The sequence below is a fragment of the Necator americanus genome, chromosome X (genome assembly GCF_031761385.1).
Source record: "Necator americanus strain Aroian chromosome X, whole genome shotgun sequence".
Taxonomy (NCBI): domain Eukaryota; kingdom Metazoa; phylum Nematoda; class Chromadorea; order Rhabditida; family Ancylostomatidae; genus Necator; species Necator americanus.
Window position 1 is genome coordinate 9352198 of NC_087376.1, and position 27163 is coordinate 9379360.

The 27163-nt window shown below is 37.9% G+C and overlaps 3 protein-coding genes across 5 annotated transcripts; 1 reads left to right on the top strand and 2 right to left on the bottom strand.

Moving 5' to 3' along the window:
- Positions 1-16: 16 nt before the first annotated feature.
- RB195_021987 (uncharacterized protein) lies at positions 17-5059 on the bottom strand (the record flags this gene model as incomplete). The annotated part of the gene is made up of 16 exons (XM_064208958.1): positions 17-64; positions 125-292; positions 483-563; positions 626-730; positions 822-922; positions 983-1166; positions 1973-2103; positions 2156-2273; positions 2990-3139; positions 3218-3319; positions 3377-3568; positions 3838-3984; positions 4040-4174; positions 4573-4716; positions 4773-4913; positions 4988-5059. 16 exons carry the CDS (start codon positions 5057-5059, stop codon positions 17-19), a joined length of 2019 nt encoding a protein of 672 aa, XP_064064839.1.
- A 6925-nt stretch (positions 5060-11984) lies between these two features.
- RB195_021988 (uncharacterized protein) lies at positions 11985-19545 on the bottom strand (the record flags this gene model as incomplete). 2 transcript variants are annotated; one of them, XM_064208959.1, is made up of 15 exons in its annotated part: positions 11985-12066; positions 12160-12276; positions 12332-12462; positions 14512-14608; positions 14677-14765; positions 14822-14947; positions 15010-15157; positions 15219-15289; positions 15343-15444; positions 16350-16480; positions 16551-16752; positions 18116-18594; positions 18794-18920; positions 19021-19128; positions 19183-19545. In XM_064208959.1, 15 exons carry the CDS (start codon positions 19543-19545, stop codon positions 11985-11987), a joined length of 2373 nt encoding a protein of 790 aa, XP_064064840.1. The 2 variants fall into 2 exon arrangements, with proteins under 2 accessions (XP_064064840.1, XP_064064841.1); XM_064208960.1 differs by having other exon boundaries at positions 19183-19479.
- Positions 19546-20596: 1051 nt separating this feature from the next.
- RB195_021989 (uncharacterized protein) lies at positions 20597-26569 on the top strand (the record flags this gene model as incomplete). 2 transcript variants are annotated; one of them, XM_064208961.1, is made up of 9 exons in its annotated part: positions 20597-20609; positions 21712-21840; positions 22205-22312; positions 22436-22512; positions 22578-22666; positions 22737-22839; positions 22895-22945; positions 23073-23210; positions 26489-26569. In XM_064208961.1, 9 exons carry the CDS (start codon positions 20597-20599, stop codon positions 26567-26569), a joined length of 789 nt encoding a protein of 262 aa, XP_064064842.1. The 2 variants fall into 2 exon arrangements, with proteins under 2 accessions (XP_064064842.1, XP_064064843.1); XM_064208962.1 differs by lacking the exon at positions 20597-20609 and adding an exon at positions 20684-20693.
- Between the last annotated feature and the right edge of the window lie 594 nt (positions 26570-27163).

Sequence of the window (27163 nt, forward strand, 5' to 3'; positions counted from 1 at the left end):
CAAAGTTTTACAAGATCTAATGCTTTACGTGTTGATCGACTTGTACTGTTTCTGTTTCTCCGTCCTGGAAACATAATTCGCTTAATTTTTAAACGATTGACTTAATTGTATATGTAGGGGACACCTCGTTAAATTCTTCCTCTGGCTCTGGACTCTTTCCCTTGGAAGATGTTTGCAGCCATGGTGGCATCTTGTTGAGCATCCGTTGTCGTTCTCGCACTCGTGCTGGGATTCTGCGGGAGTATTTCTTGGTTGTTACCTCTTCTTCTTCATCCTCATCTTCTTCTTCCTCCTATTTATTCATAATTGGAAACAACTTCGATAACTTCCATATATGAATTCAACCTAGCAGACTTCCACGTTATTTAATTTGGGCGCAAAACTCAAAACATTAGTTGACGTTACACTGCACGTTGAAATGAGCCCATCGCACTTTTTCCTGTTAGGCGGGATTGAACATCGTAGTTATTCTTTCTACTTACTTCTTCAGCTCCATCGTCTTCGTCTTCTTCATCACGAACTTCCCCCTCTTGCAGCCCGTTGTACCGTGTAGGCGCAGCAGTCTGAACTCTTATTGGCTTTTCTTGGATTTTCAGAGCTCTTCTATGAATTTAGGACTACGTACCGTAATAAGGTACTTTGGTTTTAATACAGAGCTGATTTGATGCCGCATGAACGGTGAACCAGCAACGGGTCTCTGCGAGAGTCGCCAAAATCGATCCATATTCACCTGATAGGGTGTAAATGTTTTGCGTTATACTCACTATATAATATAATCAATTCGATATAATAGGATAGGAAAATATTCTCTATTTATTTACTTTTCTCTTTGATGCTTTTGTAGTTGTTGTCGTTGCTTCTGGTGTTGTCGTAGTTGTAGGTTGTGTCGTTGTAGAGTCTTGCGTTACTGGTTCTTCAGCCTCTACAAATAAGGAGTAAAATAAGTGTAGTCCTTTTGGGCCATACATTCTTTATCACTGACCCTCCAGATTCTCATCGGCTTCCTCCCCTATCACTTCTTCATCTTCTTCCTCTTCTTCATCACTGGAAGCTGTTGTTTCCGTCGTTGTGGCTGATGTAGTCGTAGTGGTGCTTGTAGTCGTCGTAGTAGTTGTAGTTACAGGTTTTCGATTGCAGCAAGGTGGTTGTGCAGGACGTGAAAGAGCCTAAATACGGACATTTATTTGTTTATATTTCACACACTTAGGAGGAATGAAAAAAAAAAGATTCTACTTCGTATTTAAAATTAAAAGTTTAAAGGCATCACCCCACGAATCTGGAGTGGTACGAATTTCAGGTGGAGTATTCGTATGCGGGATCGTAGATTATGGAGAGAATGGTGATTCCGTCCATTTCTTCCTAATTGCCGTAAAAACGGTCCGGAAGATATGATTCGAGCATTCCAGTGCACTATTTTCTACAGGAGTTTGATTGGAGCGCGCCAGCCTTGTGCGGCGCCACACTTCCGGGCCGTTTTTTGCGGCAATTAGAAAGAAATGGACGAAGTCACCCCCCTCTCCTTAATCTACGATCCCGTATACGAATACTCCACCTGAAATTCGTACCACTCCAGATTCGTGGGGTGATGCCTTTAAAGTTTCTGGTGTTAATCAATCCACTTGGGATGCGCCCCCACGTTCATTTCAATTCAGAATCGTTTGAGGTTTACGAACGTGTAACTGGCCTATACAATGACTTGCGGTGGCTAGCCGGTGTGTCAAGTCAGTGTTTTTATCCTCCCAGACAAGTCTGGTACCAATTTATCGACCCCGGTGGGATGAAAGGCTTGGTGAGCACTATGGCGAACTTTTCGAACCTCCGATCGATTATGCAGGAAGCGGAACCTGTAACCGCTACACTAACCCGCCCTTTAAATTTTAACTTTAACTTTATGCAATAGATTAGCTAAGGATAGTGGTTAGTACATATCATAACAAGACTTTGACTTAGTATTTATAAGTTACCGATATACCTTAGGGCACACATCAGGTGTTGCGTCATGCCAATTGGTCTTACAGATATTGTTAGGTTCCGTTGTAAGATTTATGGCTTGAGGTCCATTCATAACATGAAAACCATCTTGCGAACAAACCATGGGATTTTCTTAAACAAAAATCTCATTGGAAGTGTTTAAACTGAATATTAGAATGCTTACCTTGAAGTCGGACTGTTAAATGATCAGTTCCTTGAATTGCTCCTTGTTGTAGTGACTGTATTTTGTTGTTGGCTAGATCGATAGTGTGCAAGTTTGCCAGATGATTGAACGAAAGAGGCTGTAATCATGGTAATTGCGCATTTGACTCAAAGTGAGCTGCTTTGAAAAAATCACTCATATGCGTTGTTTTTTATTTTTGTTTTGATGAATTAAGATATTCCCTATTGGAGCATAAAGCATTATGCTACCAAACAGCCAATTCAAGTTTTAGTTTTTTTAGCCAGTTTTATGAAGCAGAAGATCAATTTACCGTACGATCTTACAACGGTCCCATACGTATGATCACGATATATTCATATGTTATGATCACCTAAATGTGTGCTGAATTTTGCAGGTAGTTGAAAATAGTTCTGTAAACTTGTCCGCACAGTCCAAAATTGTTTTTTTAGCGTAGATGTCATCTTTAACACCTTAGGGATTACTCAATTTTCTGCCAACTTGGAAACGCGATTGTTGGCTTTTAGAGTATGACTACAGTTCCAACATGCTACCGAAACGCACAGATTACGAAATTGCAGATTTTTTTAGATTGTAGGGCATATTGGAAGTAATTTTGACCTTAGCAATGTAGTGAATTAGTCAATGAAAGCTAGACAGGACCAAAGCAATCACAATATTTTGTTTATTTACTCTTAGACTAATCATACTTCGATCAATAATCGCTGAATAAAGAGGACGGATTACTATTGCTATTATCTATTGCATCTATCCATTAGTGGATGTCTTAACAAATTTTCCTTTGAAGTAATGCTAGAAGAAAAAGGTGTCTCATACCTCAATGTCCTTGATGTTGTTATTAGCAAGAGATAATTGACGTAGGAACAATGCTCCTTGGAATGTTGCTGGACTAATTGTGCTCAGGCAATTGTTCGGCAGCCATAAAAGTAAAAGAGGGATTCCTGCGAATGCCCCAGGAGCCACTGTCTAGAAAATTTAGCGAATAAAAACGGGCAATGTCTTCATATTTGCAAAATGGAAGCTTGCTACGCTAAAAATTGTCACCTTGATGTTGTTGCTTTCAAGATTCAAATGTTGTAGGCTTTCTAGTCCCGCAAATGTCTCCACTGTGATTTCTGATAACATGTTGAAGGCCAGATCAAGTACCTTTATATTTCAATCATGTCGATTCTACATAAACAAAAGACATATTTTGATTTTTACCTGCGTTTGTTTGAATTGAGCCATAGTGCCGACATCAAAATTATGAAGCTGATTTTCAGCAAGGTACACATACCGTAGATTAGGTGTGTTTTGTAGTGCAAACGGATGAATGGAAGATATATTGTTGCTACTCAAAGAAAGCATCGACAATGATGACAAGTTGGTCAGTTGGTGTTGTTCAATCTCGTCAATCTGTAACACGAAAATTGACAGCGAAGTTATCTCCTTTTCTTCATCTGGCTATTAGTTGCTAATAGTCCATCGAGAATACTCTATAATCAAAAAGTTAGATCAAAAGCAATTAAGCTAATAATTATCGTCTTCAAGGCCTTTGCTTTGTGCTGTGTTCTTATATTATTTCCTTGATTGTTACTATGTTTTTGTTGACGTACTTATATCGGCCTTGGACGAATCTGTCATACTTCACAATAGTGCTCCATTAGTAATTCTAATAATCGTACCTTGTTATACTTAAGATGTAGAGCAATTAAGCTTTCCATATTAGTTACTGCTCCAGCAGGGAACTTCTCCATACAGTTCATATCGAGAATAAGGTTTTGAAGTGTAGCACGAACTCCATCGAAGGCATTTGAAGTAATTCCACAAATCTTAATGAATATCAACGACTTTTTTTGATATACAGGAGACTTTGACAGGACTCACCTCATTGCATGAGAGGTTGACGTCGATTAGTGACGTAAGATTTTGGAATATTGGTTCGGCTAGATTTCCGATCCTATTGCACTTCAAACTTAGAACGTTAAGCGCTCGTAATCCAGCAAGAGCATCAGTTGGAACCTATACATGAAATATTTGAAAACAGCAACTCGAGCGATAGCTAGCCAGCGCAGAATGTAGCTGGTTTAGCTCTAGTAACCCCAATTCGCACCGCTTCGTTGACCCTTGCGACCTTGATTCTATCAGTGCGCCTGTTCCTTCGCGTATCTTTCATGAGATAACTTCCGAAAAAAAGTTCGCTCCAACTTCGCGTTCATCCAAGTGTCTTGTTTCGTCACTTTTAAAGCAAAAGAAGTAATTTTTTTTTTGATGCAGTGTTATTTTTAATGATATTGATGTTAACTTCGAAATAAAATAGCGGAAGTTTTCTTCATGTTTACACGATCTTAAAACATGTTACTTCAAGTAGCAAACTACTCTTTCGCAGTATACCTTAAAAGAAATCTATAGATAAATACCTCAGTCAGTTTGTTTTGAGCAATCGACAATTCTTGTAACACGTTCTCCAATCCTCGAAAAGCGTCCTTGTGAAGCTCCTTGATTCGGTTCTTATCGAGAACCAACTTTTTTATGCGGAGATTTTTGAAAGCTCGAGGTCCAATCTACAAATATTGCAACAAATACATTGAATCATACTGAAAAATGCCAATTGTCTTACTTCGACAATGTTAGCGTTTTCCAAAGTAAGTTCTCGAATTTCAAAGTGTGATTTCTTCATTTGTTCAACCATAATTGGCCCTTCTTGTCCTGAGCAACGAATTACAGAACCGTCGAAATAATCGAAACATGAACATGCTGTCTAAAACATCACGTATAACTGAAACCTAAAGTTCGTGCTATAGGTGTAACTAAATCAAATAGAGTTGTGCTTGCCTGATTCTTGAAAAACTCAGGGCAGTAAGCGATAACGATAGTTGGGAGTAGAAAGAGTATCGGCCACCGCATCCTGGCAAAAACGTGACAATGAGCGGGGTCGGTATGAGGTGGTAGGGATTGACGTGGTCGATCGCCTACCGCTACTTGGCCCGCCTTTAGTCGCTCGCGCTCCCCTTCACCGGGTCAAGGCCCAAACGGTACGTGATCATAAAAATGTATTCCAACCCAATAGTCGCAACCAATGGGAGCTTCTTAACATTTTCTTGATTGGAGATCTTGAATCGAACAACAGAAACAGTCTTCATTTGAAGAGAGAGAAAATAGATTTTTCTTAAATTTCCTGTGGCGTAGTTCTGCCGCTTTGTTCCATGTCGCCCGAAAATTTAAGAGGGATCCGGTCATACTCTTTTTAAAATCAGAGTGTGGCGCCCGCTTAAATTCAGCAATGTTTTCAGTTGTTATCGTGGTATTTTGTTGTTCACGGCAATATAAAGTAGCTTAGCGCGCTGTTCTTTGTTTTCATCTTATTTTTTTTTAATAAAACATTTCTGATTTTTCAAGACAGGGGATCATTGTGAAATCACTTTCAACCCTGCTAACGGCTGTTTGAGAACATTAATCGTCGTACTCATGTGAGGGTCACTCATGATTGCAGGGTTGTGGTTCATTAAAAAAAACCTCGAAAACTGGTCAGTTAAGCATTCAATAGATAGTATCAGCAAAAGTGCAAATATGTTGCTGTTATTGACTTAACTAGCTTGAAATTAGTGTTAATAATGGAATAAGTCCACTAATAATTAATAATGCCAATATCTAATTACCATTTAATTTGTTCATTCAATAATTATGCTTGAGGCATTATTTGTAGCGTTTCATCTCCTTTCACCTTTCTTTTCACAGAACCATTGCTTTCAGTATAAGTCGACCATGCAGGAGTTAGTTACCGAGGTTATGTCCTGTTGACTTATAGAGTTTAATGTTTGAAAACATTAAACTCTATAAGTCTCACGTAAATCTGCGATAGTGAAAGTTCAATCAACATCAATTATTTCTAATTCTCGTCTCTCTCACTCAGGACGGTCAGGTTTTTTCTCGAGCGCTTTTCTAACTCCGAACACATAGTGTCTCTTTCAGAGGATTTGTTTTTATTTGAATTGGTATTTCCCTACATGCAAACTTTTTTGATATCTGCCCAAATTTACGGAAACTTCCGGAGACTTCTGAAGAAGAAAAAAAATATTCAAAAAAGAATTGACCCTCGATTTGTCAGGAAGCCTTAATTGTTCAGTAAACCACTCCCATCTAGAAGTTTCAAGTCTGATAGGAAGTTTGCATGATTCAGAATAGTGAAAATAACATGGCGGGAATACTGAGCTTTGTTGGGAGTTATAGAGAGAACGGAATTTTGGATTGCAACTACTGGGTACAGATCTAGAATGATGAAGGAAAGTAGCTTCACATGTGCACGGTACCAGTAAGTACATCATTGGATGTTTATACGAAAAAAATAGTATGCGGAACAATCTCAGATCTGTTCAGATTTTCAGTTTCCTTGTCTTTTGTTGATAGGTTGCTTCAAGTAGGTGCTGCAGGCCTATTTGACCCTTTTTAATTTATCTCCCCTTCTTCAAAAGTTAATCACAATGTCTGGATACAAATTTTAATGCGACGAATAACATCACATACGTAAACTTATGTTAATTAGCTTATCCATTGTCAGTTGCTACTGTATTTTAGTTGTTCGTTGGTGCGAAAGTCTAATAAGGCGAGTTGCTCTCATTTTCTAAAAGAACAAGAAATGGTTTAGCGGCAATTATTGATTGATTCTCAAAGACGAGATTAAAAAAAGAGTCTACCGGCTAGCCAAAAATAAGTCTCTAATTTCAAGAAGGTAGCGCACTCTCCACTAATCCTTGATGGAGCAAGGCCGCAGAGATCTTTACAGAGATAATTACAGGTAATTTCTGAAGAAATGAAATCAATTCAGTTCGTGCATTCACTCCCAATTGTTTAGTGCAACTTCTTTCAAACGTTCATTTAAAAATTCGGAACAGTCATTCACAGTGTTTGTGCCGCCTTGCTGATTCATTTTTGCGTTGAAAGACAAATTTTCGAGGGAAATCCTTTTTGCCTATCTCTTATTTTTATTCCTTAGTTGGTTCAATTTTAATTGCAAAGAGCGTTTCTAAATATACGAGAATGGTTAGAAAAAAGGGAAATGGTTTGTAAATATGGTGTTATTTTTGCTCTTGGTTCTATAACCATCATTCTAACATTAAGTTCTTGTGGATTAGAAAGACTAGCATATTTGCGTTTCAACTTCTAAGGGATATGAAACTGATAAGATATGCAATTTTTCGTTGTGGAAATGGAACTGAAAACCTGGAAAAAAGTGCCAAGGGATCAAGCATAAGAGATTTAGAAGAAACAGACAGCTACAGGAGATGTTTCATTCTAAAGGAATGTTTCACATTTTTCCTCTCTCGGCTCACTTGACCCAAATTACTGCTATGTCGCAGGTCGAGCATGTTCTTTACCCGTCGTCTGTTTGTTTCTATCCTCTTGATTTCTTTCCACAATCTACATAATTAAATTTATGTTCGAGTTGGAACTCTTGCACTGTTTCAGCTCGGTAAAACCCGTGTTTTACCGCATTTATCGAGCTTGAAGTTCTCAAAAAGATTAGAGAACAATTAGGTTCCTTGTATGCACGGTCAAGTGTCTGGATCAAATGATTCGCATTGTTCGGTGTGGTGAAGAAAATAATTAGGTAGTAGTCGATAAGATACCCACTTTTCTTACTTGTCAGCAGATTTAAAAAAAAAGCTGCGTAAATTAATTCACCGATGAAAACGCTTTAGGAAGACGAAGGTGAAGTGGGTGATGTAGTTGAGAGGTCATTAATGTGTAGCGATGTACAGTAGTTGACGCAAGTAGCATCCACCTTTGCAGCGGAAATTGGAATATCCTAGGAGCAAATTCAACATTCGATTTTCAGAAATTCGATTCTTCTGAGTGTCGAGAGTAAGTTGTCAAACCGTCTGTAGTAATCTCCATTTCTCAACTCGCTAGGAAGGTTTCGGAGCAGCCACTATTGATCATTTCTGGAAACCAGCCACATCTTGAGATTCTACGGGAACACTTTTCTTCTCTTCAATTTTTATGCTCTTGATCTAGGGCCAAACGTGTGATGGGATTTTCCCATTGAGTGGTCGTAAAGGCAGGGGGTTGCAAGGGAAGGGGGTCGTAAGGGCGTGTGCGGTGAGCAGTAGTGAATGGAGGATAACATGATAACCAAGACAAAATATTTCGTAGCATTAAATAATTAGATGAATTCTAAAATAAACAATAATAACAATACAAAACAATAAATAATATTTAATGACTGCATAAGAACAAAATATCATATTTATTTTCAGGACAGTATGGAAGCCCAATATTTTTTTTTGAAAATGTACGACGAGTCGACAATGTAACAACGGGACGCCTCAGGTTCGACACCCCGCTGAGTCAAATTTTTGCAAAGGACTTAGAAACTTGAACCACTCCTGAAAGATGAAGATTTTAATTATACGCAATCTTTACCAGTTTAAAAGTGGATTTAATGAAGTTTAATGGCTAAAAAAACTCAACTTCTAGACACATGGTTATGTCTGGAAGATCGCGAATAACTTCGTTATAAGAGGACCAAAAGAAAAACTTTAGGTAGTCTTTCAGGAAAGAAGATTTGCACTTAAACGAAGTCACATCGCTGCTTTTTCCACCTCTTAATCGTTTTGGGATTTTGACAGAACATTTTGGTAGGAATGGGAAAACATTCCAAAATCCCAATTTTTGCTTGCGCTGAAAAGTGTGTGATCTTGGATAAAATTCAATAACCATAAGAAGCGAATCGTCTTCCAGTATGTTTTCGCCGAGGAGTTTCTCTATCAGACGCTACATCAATCGGTTTCCAGGGCCTCGCAATGTTTCTAAATTTTCGATGAGGCAAAGATGGGAAAAATGCCATTTTTCACATCTCATCAAAATTGCAAAAAGGCTAGGAGGTGGAAAAAGCAGTGATATGACTTCGTTTAAGTGCAAACCTTCTTTTTTGAAAAACTACCTAAAATTTTTCTTCTGGCCCTCTTATGACGAAGTTATTCGCGATCTTCTAGACTTGACAATGTGCCTAGAATTTGAGCTTTTTTAGTCATTAAACTTCATTAAATCCACTTTTAAACTGGTGAAGATTGCGTATAATTAAATTCTTCATCTTTCAGGGGTGGTTTCAAGTTTCTAATTTTTTTTTGCAAAAATTTGACTGAGCGGGGTGTCAAACCTGCGTCGTCCCACTGTCATATTGTAGGAACAGAATGTTGGGTTTTTTTTGGCTTTTTTCGTCGTTCTTCTCTAATTCGACTTATGCACCTGAGGCTCTTCTTTTTGGTGGTACTATATGCTTTAATCAGTATTTAGAAATATCCCATAGATTTTAGAAAAATATAGAGTAGAATAAAAATGGAAGTATTTTAATACCAAAATTTCAACAACATTTCAACAAATTTGCTTCTTCTACTACTTATTGTTTCTTCGCTTCTGTCAGCTACCGAATTTCACATTTGCTTTGTTGAACATCGTCTGGCCTTGACAGGCACATATTCCTGAACCCGCGAGGATGGATATTATTGTTATTATTTTTTTAGTTTCTCCATTAATGTTTTGTTACAAAACCGACTATATTGGGGTCTCTGCGAGCAAAAATAGAGTTCGGAATGTAGATTACGAGTTTGAGCTTGGCTCGCTCAATTCCCTCTAATCATCCTGAAAAACGGCGTTCCTGGCGTAGGAACGGAGTTTGGAGTCACATTTATTGTTTTCAATTGGATAGATTGCTGCCCTCTTTGGCTTTCGACCGCTCGCTCGTGGATGCGGCACGTCCACAGAGATGACGCGTTCTCACGCAGCTCGTAAGAACAGATGGATTTTCTCACGCCATCGTTTAAGACGACTAAAAGGAATTGAGTGTGATCGCACTTATTTTCGTAATCTACACTCCGAGCTATATATTTGCCTACAGAGACCCCACCATCGTCAGTTTCGTGATAATCTGCATTCAACATAGCACTGTAGTTCTTTCATTTATTTCACTCGTATTTTGTACTTTTCTTTTCTTTTCTTTACTGAATTGAATTGAATCCATACAATTATACACATAAACAAAATGAATTGTTGTAATTGTCAAAAATTTCAGTTTTGTTAATAATAATGAATAATCATGCTAAACTTTCTCCTTTTTTTTCGTAAGAGAATGCAACTTTTTTTTTCTTGTCTCCATTTTTCTGTATTTCCAAAACAGTCTTCAAGATCTAGCCCATCTTTTTGGGTTTTAGATACATTTTCCTGGCTCCTTAGTATGGTAATCGTTTTATTTTGTATGAGATTTTGTACGACACTCCTTTACAATATTACTAGAAATTGCATAATCGAGAAACGAAGTCGCTTAAGATCTTGTAGTTACTATGGTTACTTTTAAATTCTTATCCAGTTCTAGATATCTGTGATATGTCTGTGATATCATCATCTTTACGAGTAGCAGAGTGTAGTACGCGGTGGTAGTATGGTTGAGATCTTCTGAAATCAACCAAACCCTTCAATCTTCTGACGTTGGGAGACTGATTTAACTGAGAGGACAGGACTACTGACCTCATATATAAATTGAGACCGCAACTCATTATGTGCACCGCATCCCTCTCATTGATCTCTACGATTTCGAAGTGCAACGCTTTGGCACACTCCAGAAAAGATTATCATCTTCTTCCTCACTTATCTTACTTATGTGTATGCGATGTATATGCGATGTATCAGTAGGGGACCTATTTAATCTAGAAGGCCGTTCAGGCTGTGTCCTGGTGGTGTTATTATATTTTCAAAACAACGCTCGAGGTTTTTTCCATTTACATTCTGCTCGCTATCAAGCTTGGAAATGTCTTCTTGAAGTGTTAAAGAAAGTTCTTCCTCATTTTGACTGTTTGTTACGTTTCTAACGCGTTCTCGCTGTTAAGAATTGCACTGTCTCCTTAATCTGCATTTATTCGCTTTTCTCCCGCCTCTACCTTATATTTCGCAATACGTGATCAGCAGCAGCGGAAGTGTATCTACTACGTTAAAATTTTGAGCTACACCCACTTTTGGAACTCTGTTGTGCAAACCATACCAGCATCCTCGTGAAAATCACAATCACAGCCGATTTCGGCATAAGGGGGGGGGGGGGAATCTTGCCGAAAACGCTGATAACAGGGTTCCAAAAGTCGATAACAGTACACACATGGAACATATCAAAGCGAATGAAAGTGCAGTTTTACGTGCAAATTTGGCTTGTCGAAGTAGTTAGTGTTCGCTACATTGGTCAAAGTGATCAACAACAAAAATTGTGCAGAATTGAAGTGATCTATTGAAATCTCATAGTGCGGCTGGGTTTCAAGAGTGGTCAAGATTGGCTGCTCCAGTACCTTATTTTAGAGAAATGGGAGTTATATTACATGCAGTTTACAGAATTACTCTTGTAGCTCAGAGGCAGCGAATTTTCAGAAATCACATAATTAGTGGTTTCCTCTTAAGATATCTTTATTTTAACTGCAAAGGTAGTTTCTATCATTTAATTACATTAGCTACGATCCATCGTTATCCATCAATGTTGAATATGACCTCTTAATTACATTACCCACTTGACATTCGTGTTTTTAATGGATTTTCATCTGTTGAATATCTTTACCGTTTTCTTTATTCGAGACACACATTTGCTTTTCTAGCCGGTTTTACACCACCAGTTCTCTCCTTTTTTGGCCTTTACAGTACCATATATGCAATGTTTGGTTTTTGAATTTCTGTGTTGTTCAGAATACTAATAATACTTTATTCTTCTTACATCAATAGAACCGTAACATTTTTGGAATGTTCTGAGATGAGCCATCAGATCCTAAACCTGGAAGTACCTCTCTAAAATAGCCGTTGTTCATTTGTAATAATTACAGTAATTATGTCCAGGATTATAGAGCCAAGGTTGAACATCGTCTGGCCTTGACAGGCACATATTGCTGAAATCGCGAGGATGGATATCATTGTTATTATTTTCTTGGTTTCTCCATTAATGTTCTTCTTAGGTTCTCTTATTTACAAAAAATAGTTACCGATCGCGTTCCATTGTACCATAAATGACATTCATTTGAGCCGCTTGAGCTGAGACATACGCATTTGTGCGTGCCGCGCTACTTTCGGAATATGTAGAAGTGAATCGTCCTATTTGTCTAGAACTCGAGTATCTGATTTTCTACGGAATTTTCAATAGCTGTAAGAATTTACCTGTAGCGTACTGTACACAGTCCAACTACGACAGAAACCATCACAACTGCAACCACAGTCAAGCACACAACGATTATAAAAGTTGGAGAAGCGAGCCGAGTACTTGTTGGAAGTGGCGCTTCCGAAACATCCTAGAGATAGACGTGCTTCTTTTTTTTTACAACGAAATTACAAATTGGGGCTTTTTCGTTTCTGAAATCTACTTCGAAAGAATCTATTGACAGAGACTTCAAGGTAAATGCAGCGTATCACAAAACCGACTATATTGGGGTCTCTGCGAGCAAAAATAGAGTTCGGGATGTAGATTACGAGTTTGAGCTTGGCTCGCTCAATTCCCTCTAATCATCCTGAAAAACGGCGTTCCTGGCGTAGGAACGGAGTTTGGAGTCACATTTATTGTTTTCAATTGGATAGATTGCTGCCCTCTTTGGCTTTCGACCGCTCGCTCGTGGATGCGGCACGTCCACAGAGATGACGCGTTCTCACGCAGCTCGTAAGAACAGATGGATTTTCTCACGCCATCGTTTAAGACGATTAAAAGGAATTGAGTGTGATCGCACTCATTTTCGTAATCTACACTCCGAGCTATAAATTTGCCTACAGAGACCCCACCATCGTCAGTTTCGTGATAATCTGCATTCAACATAGCACTGTAGTTCTTTCATTTATTTCACTCGTATCTCGTATTTTCTATTTTTTTTTTTAATCTTTACTTCTTTCAAGACCACTCATGCTAGGTGGCCGATTATATCTTAGCGATGGAATATTTTGCTAATGAATAGAAATGTGCGCGCTGCGGCGATCGTTACACGCATTTCGTTTTCAACGAATACAGAAGATGAGGATGCAACTATTTCTCGCAAAAAAAAAAGCTGATTAATTGTGAATCTAGTTAGCTATCAAATTTTATCGTTTCGGTTCGCTTTTGCAGTCTCCTTAGACGCTAAACATGCATACATGTAATATAAAAGTTGTTTCATCGTCCTGTAGCAATACGGTCATTACTGTTTAATATCTCACAATATTTGGTACAAATAAAGGTCAGTGAAAAAAAAATGATGCTAGGATATACCATGAGGAAACGAAGTATAAAAATGAAGAAATAAAGTTAAAAGAAAAAAAATAGTCAAGTTAAGAAAAACGCTTCTTATTTCTTGTATATACTGTTGCATTCTTTTATGGAAGCTGAAAAAATTAAATCAAATCAGTGATCAGAAATGTGTGTTATAAGACTACACTTGGATTTTCTAAAATAAAAAAGAGGTCTTAATGCGATTTTACCAACTACATATGCATCGCAATAGATAAGGTTCGTATTCACTCAAAGCTTCACTTGTTCTGTGTGAGCCTTGACTCAAAAAGGAGGCGATATATGGAAAAAAAATCTGAAACCTTGTAGGAAATTGGCGCTTCTGCTATTCTGATGTTACTTTTGAGAAATTTCAAGCAGGGACATTTTCTTTTTTGAAAGAAACGTTAAACAGAAGAAACATTGGTGTCTTGATATTATGACAAAAGTGTCTGTGAACAGCATACGCAGTTTTGTATTTTTTTCTTCAAAAATCTTCGCTGATCTTTAGCCATTAGATCATATTTTGACCAACGAATCCGTGTAACTGAGGGATATTTCTTTCCAATTATGATGGACAATATGTTAATTAAAAGGATCTCCTATTTTGGTAATTAAGAAGTAGTGGATTGCTTTTTTTAAAAAGATATCTAGTCTTTGTTTACTCATTATAGTTTTTTTCCTCTATAGGATTATGGTAATTAAGATGTATTTTTTGCTACAATTTCTGCGAGCTATTGACAAATCCAGATATTAGTTATAGTCAATAAAAAATTATATTAGAATCTGTCATTGATTATCATTGGGATTATCATTTTTAAATGTTCGCAAAGATTCTTTTTGAAAAGGAAGGTAAATTTTATTTGAGAACGTGCTGAATCTTCTATTCCATCGCTGTAATTGAACATATATCTTTGTTCTTGAGAGTTTGCAGTGACTATATGTATTTTAAGATGGTAGCTTTTTCCAAGAGTAAACTGAGCTTTTAAGCTAAAAAAATAACTCTTTCTATTCTTCCCTTGGTTGCTTTTTCCAGTGTGTCTTTAAAAAACAGAAACAACTATTTTCCGCGTGAAACAATTCTTCTGTTGTTCAATTTTTGTAATTTTACCTGCTTGCTTTGAACAGTAGTGTGAGAACGTAAAGCGAATTGTTCGAAACGTTCACCATCGTCAACAACATTTTGTTCGGTTTCCGTGGAACTCGGCCTAAATAATACAAATTAATATTGTATTTTTAATAGATGGTGTGAATAATTTGTAAACATCATCGTTACCTTCTAGCTGCTATCACTATTGATGGTGGCAAAGTATGCACTTCAGTCGATGGAACATTAGTTTGTGTTGATGGGTTTACTCGTGCAGCCTTAAATATATTAATTCCTCTTTTTTTTAATTAAACGTATACTAATTCTGTCTTACCTTATGAACAGTGACCGGTTTTTTAAGAAACGGCACTGGGAAGGGATGGATAAGGTTGGGGTTGTCCGCAATATCTGTGTACACCCTTCGACCTAATGTAGTTGCCTCTACCGATGTGTTCTGTTCCTTAAACAGTCGAAAAATCATTTACTATTTCCAGCAAGTAGTTGTAATATAATTGATTTCACCGCTGTAGCCTGTTTCAAATCAGATTCATTATTCTCAGTTGTAGCAAGCTCTTCAATTTCAGTACTTCCTAGTTTTTCCTTAAAATCGTGGTCAAGTTCCTTAGGAAGCGTAATACGCGAAATATCCGATTGATGAAGTCCACCACTCCTAAAACGATTAGAACAATTAATCTTCGTCTTCTTCCCCTATTTCTGTACGAATCAGTTACCTGTGAATTTCCTTCGGTTTGAACTGGGTTGGGGATTCATTTGAAGAAATTGGACGGATAGGAACTGGTTCCTAAATTAAATTGGTGCAATATTTTGTTATTTGTAACACCTTGTTAAACAGACTTCTTCATCTTCTTGTTCTTGGATTAAGCCAGCATGCTGGAATGCTCCCGAAGGTTTCCGTATTTCATTTGCACTCGGCCGACGTGGTGACAATTTGTGCATCTAAAATGTGCTCCTTTTTTATTGGTCGTATACGGTATCTGTCATCATTGTTGCTGAATTCCAATGCCTAAAGCTTCCATTCTTCTTTGCAAAGGAATCTTTGCATCGGCTGAAACCACCACTCGAAACTTATTCGAATGACTATAGTCGCGCATCGCTACAGAAAGATTTACCATGCCATTTCTCTGGGTTCTTCACATATTCATTTGTAAATTGATTGATACCTGTGAAAGTCGGAAAATAACTTTCAAAAAAAATTTTCTTTTGAATTTTAATTATTATTATTCGTTCCAAAAACGAAATTCCACCTTTGTCCATAGTTTTAATGAATTTCGAAATGGTGTGGAATGAATCATCCATCTACGTACAAAAGTTCTGATGCTGTTTGTGCCAAGGTAGAGAATGAGATTCTGCTAAATCTTGTAAAAGCCGAAGGTGGATTTTCCTATCAAAGTGAAAAACAATCTGTGTGCCAAATATCGCAACGAAATTACGGTCTCACGGCACGCGTAAGCTACCAGGTCAAGGTCGATTGTTGGTCATTGCGTGATGGATTTCTTATCTGTGCTACCATAAAATACAATAAAATTGATTGGAGGATAGCTATTTGACAGAACTTATGCAAAATTTCTATCTTTCAGTAATTTGTTTATTTACTACTTTACGATGAGCGTAAACTTTTTTGTATCTGGGCTGAAAAGTACTTTTAACTGAAACATCATAAAAAAACTCATAATTTTTCTAAGCTAACTTGATTGCAGACACGTTTAGAAAAGTACGAGGGTTCACATTGGTTCAAACGTCTTCAAATCTTACAAAGTTATATTTGTTGAGATGAGGATTATACTTCAGAAAAAAAAAAGATTTGATAGGCTGATTGTTTCAAATCGTAAGAATGCCTATACCATGAAAGGTGCTGCTGTTGTTGATGTTGTCGTTGTCTTTCCACCACAAATCAAATCCTCACTGGTTGCAATAAATACTGCGACTCCATCCTGGAGCATATGAATCTTTTCCGTGCATACCAGAGGGTTTTCTAAATTATAATTAACAGTGGTAGACAGAATAATTTTATAACTGATAAGAAAATAAATAAATTCTCATACCTTGTAGAAATACTGTACCAATTCGGCGATTAAACGCTGCATACGGTGTTCGGATGATTTTGTTGTTACGTAAGTCGATCATTTGCAGATTGAGCTGAGCGAGGAATGTTGACGGAAGCAGGTCGAATAATTCGTTATCACTTAAGTCAATCATCACCATAGATGGTGCGTCGTAAAATGCATTGTGGTGTATGGAGCTGATCTGGAACTGGACAATGGAAATAAGTCAATGTGCACTTCGTTACATTCTTTTCCCCCTAAACCGTGTGCATATGATAATTCTAGAAATATCCTCCAAATATTTTGATCACTAAGAATTATGAAGTTGGAAAACTACCACCATTCGAGTTTTTTTTATCTTCTTGCATTTTTAGAAACTACTCAACAGATAAATTAATACTATTTAACAAATCCTATAATTCTGCTTCTCTAACAAGAAAGCTGAAATAAATTGTCCCAGTATGCGCATTTCCAATGAAAAGACGAAGTTTTAATTCTAACAAAAAAACTCTGCTTCTATTATGCGAAAGAATATCCTGGAAATCATAGAAAATGTTCCATAGTTCTTCGAAACGTTTCGATATTTGCATCGTTAGTTTAAAAACTTTAAACACTAATCAGAGCAAAGAAAAACCTATTGTATTTTACTTTTAAAAATTCCTGCTTATTTTTTAGTTCCAAAATCGTTAGTTCAGAAACGGTTTATGTCTGATCACGTTTTTGCACTTTTTGGGTTATCTTAAGGATAAAGGATAGAGTTCCTGGCGTTAATCAATCCGCTTGGGATGCGCCCCACGTTCACTTCAATTCAGAATTGTTTGAGGTTTGCGAACGTGTATCTGGCCTATACAGTGACTTGCAGTGGCTAGCCGATGTGTCATATCAGTGCTTTTATCCTCCCAGACAAGTCTGGTATTAATTTATCGACCCAGGAGGGATGAAAGGCTTGGTGAGCACTAGGGCGCATTCGAACCTCCGATCGATCGTGCAGGAAGCGGAACCTCTAACCGCTACACTACACCCGCCCCTTGGGTTTATTGGGTTATCTTACATCTAAATATGTCACCACTTCTTCAACATGGTCACAATGTCGAAAGTGCTGCTCTGCTCACAGCCCCCAAAGCCTTTAAAATAGACCGAATTAAGAGGATACGCGGACGTTTTCAGTCGCCCCACATTTCAAAAGTTGCTATTTTCATGCGCAAATCTTAAATGTTTATTGATTTTCGTCATCCGCTTTTGATGGGCTTTGGAATGATTCGATTCCACAAATACCATCAGATTTAGTCACGTTGAATTACTACGATCCAACATGTCTTCAACGAATTTAAGGAACAACTGTGGACATTGGCCTGTAGTATCGTAAAATGAAAAAAAAATCGCTGTCCATAGCGTTTGAGTGGTCAAATCTGCTATGAAGGGTTTCAGAAACCCTATAATTAAATACAATATCATACAGCCATTTGTTCTCTTTTTTATGCAGTGATTAGTTCAGAAGAAAAAGAACCTCTGAATCTAACATGAACTTGAATGACATCAATCTTTTGAAAAAAGAAAATCCGCACCTTGTTATTTTTGAAGACGACACTTTGTAAATTTGGCATTCCATCCAGCATTCCCTCAGTAATTTCTTTTAGCTGATTGTTGACCAGACTTAGAATAACAATAGAACTGTTGGCAAAAGCATTTCTGCCAATCGTTTTGATCCTATTCCCACCAAGGAATAATTGTCTGAGCTGAGGCAACTGTGACATACATTCGCTGGGTATATCAGTAATTTCGTTTCCTGTCAGATCGATCATTTCGATTTGATCAAATGAAACGAACTGATGAGGAGTAAGCTTTGAGATCCTATTATTTGTCAAGTACAGGTACTTAAGTTGTGGTACATTCAAGAACGCCTGTCTGTTGACGTCCGAGATCTTATTGCCAGCCAGATTAAGTAGATTCAACACGGGAAGGTTGAGAAAATTGAGAGCTTCCAAGGCTGTTATGTTGTTCTTCTGCATATGTAAAGCTTGTAGTTGTTTAAGTCCTCGTATTGCTGAAAAAGAAATTATAAGTTACTGCTACGTATTGTGAATACGTGATTGCGTGGACCGCGTTGTTATAAGTTACACGGAATCGGTATTTTCAGCCGTTTATTCCAGGTCATGGGTGTTTACCTGTTTCTGCGCACCGCTGCTACTCTTCAATATGTCATTGGATCTTATCAGAACTTCAAAGAATTCAAGATAACTTACATGACGAAGGGACTGAGTTAAGGCAGTTATGTCCAAGGTTTATTATTTGGATAGAATCCCTGACATTTCGAAATGCTGCGGAATGAATAGAGTAGATCTTATTCGTACCAAGATTTATGTCGTATAACTGAAACGCATTTTTTAAAAAGATATACATCTGCATTTTGCTTATCCTGATACGTTATTAATGCGGGATTGGGCGCTCATGGAACGATTATAGCACTGACCTTCGGTAGAGAGGGGATTGTGTCGCGATCTGAGATGTTAGCTATTGAGTTATTTGAAAGATCCACGCGAAGAATTGTGCTGAGAGTTGCCATAGCATTGACTGGTATCTTGAAAAAACCGAATGGAGTGGAATTCAGAGTAATTTTCATATAAACTTGTACCTTCGTTAAGTTGTTGTGAGTAAGAATTAGTTCTTGCACAACAGGACTCATTCCAGAGAATGCTTCTGGATGAACTTCTACCATCTGATTGTAGGAGAGATCTAGTCGTTTAATATAAAGACCAGCTAGAAATCTAGGTGGAATAGAACGTAAATTAGCGTAATGCATAGTTAGGCTTTGTATAAGACCAAGTAGTGCTTGATTGTCTCGTAGTAGCTGTACAGCTTCGGCTCCATTCGAATGTGAACAGTCGAGTGATACGCCGTTGTGCAAGTCCTCGCACTTGCACAAATTCATCACTGACTGCGGACATGAGCTGACTAGTATGAACGAACAGCTGAGGATGAGTATCGAAAGGCGCATGATGGCTGAACGAGTGGTCTAGTGGACTGGGGGCGAGTGGCTATGAACCAGGTCACGAGCGATTTCTGCACTCCCTCCGCGTCGCGACATAATCGCCATTTGAAATCCTGACTAGTCACATACGAAATACTCCTTGTTATGTCGTGAAATTAGTCACTGTACTTTTTGAACTTTCTTTTTATATTTTTAAACTCTTTGACCATATTTGAGGTATACCAATTCAGAGGAAGGCATTATTTGGTAGTACTAGGAAGTAGTTGCTACTCACCGCACGGTAGCAACGATGCGTTACACCTGTCCTAGTATCCGTTACCGTTGTCCTAGCATTTATGAAATATGGCATGAATGATAAAACTTTCGACTTGTCATACGAAATTACTTTCCCTATCTTTACTTGGTTATCAGTTGCAGTTAGTAATTTTCATAAGTTTTTTAATTTTAGTGTAAGCCTATTAAAATCGCTGGGTCCAAAGTATGAGAAATGAGAAATAAACTGTAGCTGAAGATTTTCTATGTAAAACTACTCTGGAGCATATTTATGTGCTTTTAATTTTACGAGGGACCACTTCCTTCTACTGTGGTACTTTTTGTACTGTATCCTTGATTCAGTGCTGTAGGTGACTTTTCGGTATCGTTTATAGCTGTATTTTTGAAAATTAGGGAAAGGCGAAAAATATAAATACTATAGGTTCTTCTTAACGTTTTCCTGTTTTGCTAGTGGAGAAAGTTGTCATGGAGTTATTCCTGTAGCTCCTGTAGCTGCATCAGAAGTTATAATTGACCTACCTTCTCCTTCTTTCTCCTTCATCGTTGATATCTTCTCTTCTTTAGAAATTGAAGTGCTCCTATTCGGAATTGGGGTAAACTCCTCCCCGAATAGTAACTATTCAACATTCACGGATTTCTTATTTAATGCGCTCGACCGGTATCCGTGAATGGTGATGAGTAAAGCGTGACTAGCTGGAAACTAGATCTATTTGTTCGCAAAACTTGTTTCTATTTGGGAAGATTGTTTATTTGAATGAATGCTTCTATCACGTTTTAGTTGGAGATGTTATTTGGAGGTAACGAATCAATTTGATGGAGACTCATTTCTTAAGGGTTGTCAGTACCTGTAGTTTTTTTTACTTCTGTAGCAATGACTAATGGTATTTATGTGATTACATTCGTTATTCGTATATTTTTTTTCCTGAGTTCTGTCTAAAAAAAAAAGGCCGGTATCACAGCGCCCATACAGGCCTACTGTTGAATAATCTCGCAAACTATTATAGCTTCACAAAACGTGTAACGTAACATTGTAACGTGAGGTTTCTTTTACCAGTTAGCTGCTTAAATAGATTTACTCCAGTAGAACTTCCCTGCTAGTTTTTCCTTCTCATATTCGAAGTATTGAATCTCATACCTCTGGAGAAAACCAAGCCTTCGGTGTTCCTGGTTTTAATGAATTGATGATACTAGTCATCTTTCATCTTCCGATTATCTGTAACTACTAATTCGTGCATTAATGCTCTGTTTTACACGTTTAAGGAGTTTCTGGACTGCATTCAATCTTAGAAGAGCGCGACTTTTTTTAATATCCTCTTTGCATTGCTTCCATTTGGAAATGCTTTAAGAATGCCTCACTCAATGATCTGGTTCCACTCAAGACAGATCGTTCTAATTTCTGGCTTTTTCTCGTAACGACCTTTTTGAATTAATGGATCGGTTGAGAAGTCATTGAGTTTATGCAAGATGTTTGCCCTCTGTTTTAATATCGTCTTTTTTTTTCTACGATCATCGCTTGGTAATAATTCTGTCTTTCAAGCGGGGAAACAATTGTTGTCGGCACTAGTTTCTCCCAAATCTCATTGGAAGATTTCTTTTACAAATTGGTCAGTATTGTCGACAACATGTCGATAAATACTATTTTGTCAGTGATTGGTTTTCCGGGGTTTATTTTTAGCTTTGTAAAAGTGTACAATAACATCATCAAAGTAGAAATAAATATTATAATGAGTAGGATATTAGACCGGTCGCTTGTAACATTAAACTGAATGATTACTTCTTGAGAAATTTTGCAGTGTATTGTTTCACTGATACATTTTACAGCGTGTAGTATATATGAATCACATTGATAAAACCATGACTTTTTTCTTTTTCTTTGCTTCAACACTCGAATTATTTCAGCTCCACCCGAACCGAGTCGTAACAATACTCCACGAAGCACTCCTGCGCCAGTTCCAGGTGATCTACCTAAGGCGACCACTACCAGAAGGGTTGAATCGTTCCCAGAATTCAAACCTTTGCTGGATTATGGTGATGTTTCATTTGATTTCTTAACTATTTCATCTTTTTCGATTTCGTTTAAATGAGGACATGAAATCTTCACTTCATTCAAAGTTAAAGAAAAATGGTTTGAGATTTTATTCTCTATTTTTGTTTTTCTTCAATAAGGCATATTCTTCTCTCAGTAAAAGAAAATAGTGAAAGTTGAGAAGAATGAGGAACGTTTTACGATTTCTTCATGAAATCCTTCTCTCTCGTTCTTCTTTGCAGATGATTCCAGAAATTTTCAGTGGCTTCTTTTTTTAAACAGTGGTGACAAATGTACGCATTTGTAAAGTGGCAATAAAATATATAGAATTCCATAATTGATATTGTTTAAACGTTTTATGTTTAGATGCGTGCTCCTTTGTTGACGATTCTACCTCAGTTGCTACCTCTACTGAAGACGAGTCAAATTTTGAGATAGACGTGGTACCAGAAGAAGACGATTTTGATCTGGCTGGTAATGTTTACGTTATTCCCTCATATCTCGACTTCTGCATCCTCAATAGACTTTCAAGAGAGCTTCGTCAAGATTAAAAATAGTATAATTCAACAAACAACACAATAGTATAGTATCCTTTAGATTTGGCTGAAGACGCTTCAACTGTCGATGAGGCTATAATTAGCGATCGAATATACAAAGTTCTGATGGCGAAACACGTAAGAAAAGTCTTTTTGGGAATAGAATTTTTATTTTCAAGTTGTCGGAAACGAGTCCTTTTTAGGGGAACATCCTTACTGTTGACCTGGTGACTGTAATAACGATGATTAATGTACATAATAAAGATACACTTGTATTAGGAAAAGCGAACAAGTTGGTGGAAATCATTGTATCTGTTTCTTTCGTTTCCTTAATGTAGAGGTTAGGATTACATGTTTTGTAGTGTTTTGGTGTCTCAAAAACTTGATGTGGCGAGGATGGAAGCTTACGATGGTCTTCGAAGAAAAAGTAACAATGTGGAAAATGTTCGAGTTAAAGATCCAGAGGTAACGACATGGTGGTAATTCTCATGCTTTTTTTCGAAGGTTATCTGTTGTTCAGGTGCTATTTTCTGTGATTGCACCTGCAAACTCAATTACAAGTGACGTTCAGGTGCTGTTTATTTCGTTGTATGAGTTTAATGGCAAATGATGTAACAACTCTTCAGTAGATATAGTTATCCTACTTTCAATTAGCGCCGCTATTTTAAAAATTACTTTTTCCTACCTTTTATATATAGGTAACAGTGAAAGGTATTTCTGCACAAGTGGAAGATGAAATAGTGTCTCATCTAGCTGCATTCGCACTCGACGAAGAAGCGAAAGAAAATAATGTGAACTTGTTCATTAAAGTCTGCGATTCACGTATTCAAATTCACGTGGGTTAATTTTTATCTAAATATTTGGTAGTATTGTTTTTCGTTATTGTAAGTTACGCTTCTGCAGCTTTGTTTTGTCGAGTTTTCTCACTAAATTGCGTGTTTCTCGCCTTTTTTCATTTATACCGGAGCATTTTTCGTTCCGTTTTTTTTTCTCTTCGATCTGCGATATCTGCCAGTATATCACATGCATATCACAAAAATAACATAAATTTCCCATCATGAAGGATTAATTTGAGGCCATACTACAGTAGCACTTTGTCTATCAGAGTTTCGCAAGACTCTATGCCTAATGGTTATTTCATGTTAACTACACTTCTCACTAGTACAAAAATCGTTTCTATTTTAACACTTCATTGGAAGATTACTGAATGTGTACAATTTTTGCGTTGAATTTTGCAGCAAGTTTATCGCCGAAGAAAAGAAACTTGCAAATTATCTATAGAACTGATATTAATATTGGGAGTCAGTCTATGTATTCGAGTCACATATCGCGCAGTCAGCATTGAACGTGTTTTGCTGGCGCGACGCGCTACGTCTTCGATGAAGTCGGGCATTAGCCCCCTCCATTGGTCGATGAATAGGCGGATGGAGGTGATAAGAGCCGTGGAGCTCTTCATCTCTTGTTCTTTTTGATAGCTCTTCTCTTTTTTCGTGCAATAGCGTATAAATAAGATTGCATCACCCGCCATCACTTGCCTGTGCTTTCGTTGTTCGTCGATTTGCTCGAGGGACACCGGTACTACTTCCATTTGTTCCGATCGCGCGCAAAAGTTGTCGAATGGCTTTTCTTTTCGCGAGGAACTCGAAGAGCATCATATCTTCTTTTGAAGCGCTTCCTGAAGAGCTCCGACAATAGGGTCGGCTCCTGCAGCGTGTTTGATATCGCGTGATATTCGGTCACTTACAGCTCTGCTCCACTGATTGTCATTGAAACCCATAACCTATCCGGTCCACTTAATTTCACTTTTTTTTGACTTTTGCGGCAGTAGCTCTTTCATCGTTTCGTAGTATTGAACTTCGAATCCCCTTTCACTTTCAGTCGAGCGTTTTGTGGCGCTGACTGCATTTTTATCCTTCTTGCGGAATGCCAGGTCAAAGCAAGAGGAACGGTGGTGTTGAATAGGCGAGGACAAAGCCGGATGTTCTTGGTCTTCTTCACTGCATCTTTGATGCTCTTGAGTGCTGCTCAAGCTGCTCGTTTCTTTCTGAGTAGCTCGGAGGTGAGCTCATTCATCATGTGAATTTCCCGACCTAGACATACATGGCTAGAACACTCGGATATTTAGCTGGAGACAGGTCTTGTTATGAGTTTCATAGTATTCGGTCAGCGCTCGTTCAAGTTGAATGATTCTTGACATTATTATCTATATCTACTTATCGAGAACGATACTGAACACTTTGAACATTTAGAACACTTTGGGTGAGATCTTGTCGAACATGTCTTTTCCCTCGATTGAGACGTTATTGTAAAATGGAGAAAATCTAGTCGTGAAGTTGTTATACAACTAGCGAAATATGCAAGCATACGTGCATTCTATGCGTATATAATCACCATTGTCGTTTTTCGTCTCCACAACCTAGATGACTCCTGCAAACCCTTCCTGGCGCTGCCGTTCTAGACATTCCACCGGAGTCAAGAGACTCTCCTATTGATGTGTCGTGTATTTAATTCCAAAACCTAGGGGCAGGTTGCAGCCTTCTATTCCCACGGGTTTTGTGGGGAATAAGTAGCTTCCTCTCAGATGCTCAAGTGAAGGTTATCTGCTGTAGATGACTCCAAACTGCCTTCTTTACACTTCCAAGGCATAAAAAAGGCAGGGAGTGCATCCCTTGAAACCATCTGCGTCTTAGAGCAGGTGCAATATCACTTTCGGGCCGCGGATAGTCCCTATTCGCCACCTGGGTAGCCTACCCACTGTGATCCTCTAGTGAGGGAGATCCGCGATAAGACTACATCGCTTCACTAAAGACCTTTTATCGTTTCGCTACTCTGATTATAGTATTTTGCTACAACTGCGATTATGAAGAATTATAATTATGCACGATTGCACGAAGAAAGAAGAAAACCTACAAAAAAGAACTGGAGAAAAAGAATCCTGGCATGTTTATCAGCGCCATTGCCGTATCGCTGGGCTCATGGAGTCATCACGCAGGCTGTTTGTAGTAACACCACAACTTAGGTGCGCAAAGTTTATCCGGATTTTGAAGGACATTACTTACAGTATTGGGTACAATATGGCGGTATCAAGTAAAAAGTTGTATTTGTGGCCTTAGTAACTTGTTCAAACAAAATCTTTTATATTATATTATTACCAGCGCTGGCAACTTTGTTTTTCAATCAGATATACACGTAATATAAGGTAGCAATTGTTTCCGAAATGTCTAAAAATCAAGCCAAAAAGAGTCTATCTACGGAGTGTCTTACAAGTCTGTAGATCAGCTTAGAAAGTACGAAGGTTTCTTGGCATCAATTGTTATCGGTTGTTATCGGTGTGGGAAACATTTACTGTTTCGTTATCTGTTCAGATAGCAAAAGTAGATCAGCATAAATAATGTCGATAATTGCCTAACGACGCTATTTGCCATACCGATATCCACAATCAAATATTGGGCGCATTCCGTTACCCCTTAGTGGAATAGTTCGCTGCAAACCGCAAGAGGTTTATGAAATCACTGCTGGAAGACATTGTCTACGGACCATGCATACCCATAGTTAGTGTCATCGTTTACTCCTTGCAGCCAACTTCCGTCCACTTCTGTAGGATATTAAAGGAAAAACCCAGTCATTTCTAAGGCAATGTTCACCGCCCTTTCACCTTGCTTCGCTCCTCATCATCACTTGCTACGGCACCGGTGTGCATGTTGCTCCGTCTTCTCGTTCAAATGTTGTCTCACAAATTTTAGCATACTCTCTAATTCACTCACTCGAAGTTCCTCTGGTACGATGTGCGCGCCACTTAACACCTAGAAAGATTAAGAGAAGATTCAGTAGTCCGAATACGTCAATGTTAATACAGTAGTGAAAGTTGGCTGCCATATGTAAAATATGTATATGCGAGAGGCGCAAGTAGGTGAGTTTCTACTGTATCTCGGGAAAAAAATGGCTAGGAACCAATGGGCGTTCTCCAATAAAGTTTCAGAAGTGATTTTTGAAGTTTGGCACATTCAATTATGCAAGTTTCGTGCAAAAGTTGTAAAATAAAGCGGAATATGAGATTCGTCCTAGAACTATCAGTGTTGGAGAAAATTGCTTGAATCTCTCGCCGATTTTTCAGGATCGCAACAAGAAAAAACCCCTTCTACTAACAATCAAGGAGTGCGTAATCGAACAGGACGAAAAAAGGAGAGAGCTTTAATGAGATGTTATGAAGTTTTCTTTTTTTGTGTTAATTTTTCTTGCCCGTCGGAATACTGTCGTACAAATAATTAATTGTGTGAGGAGCTTTTCATATTTTCACTTTGACCTATTGATGTTAAAATTTATTACAAGGTTCTTCTTACTAACAATTCACATTCGACATTAGGGTACGTAGAAGCTCAAGGTGGGCCATCTGTGATCTATAGCTTATATCTTACATCAATTGGTTGATTTGTGCTTTCGAATACAAATCGTATGACGAGGATATATTCAATTCCGCCTTTTTTGAAGAAGAAATAGTCCACATCGTCATTTCAGAGTGCGAAGACTTCTCTTTTCTAGGGTACACTTTCCTCGATGTGGTGTTTTTTTCCAATGAATTAAATTCCTGGTAATATCATCTTGGTGTGTGTTTCATTCGAAGTAACTCTGGTTTTTTTTTCATATGGTTTCATATGAGTATTTGTATATTTTGCATAGTGTATGTGAAAGGATAAAGGATAAATTGCCTGTCGTTGAGCAATCCCTTTGATTTGTACGTCGAAAACGTCCGACTTCAGAATCGTAAATATTTATGAACACGTTTGCGATG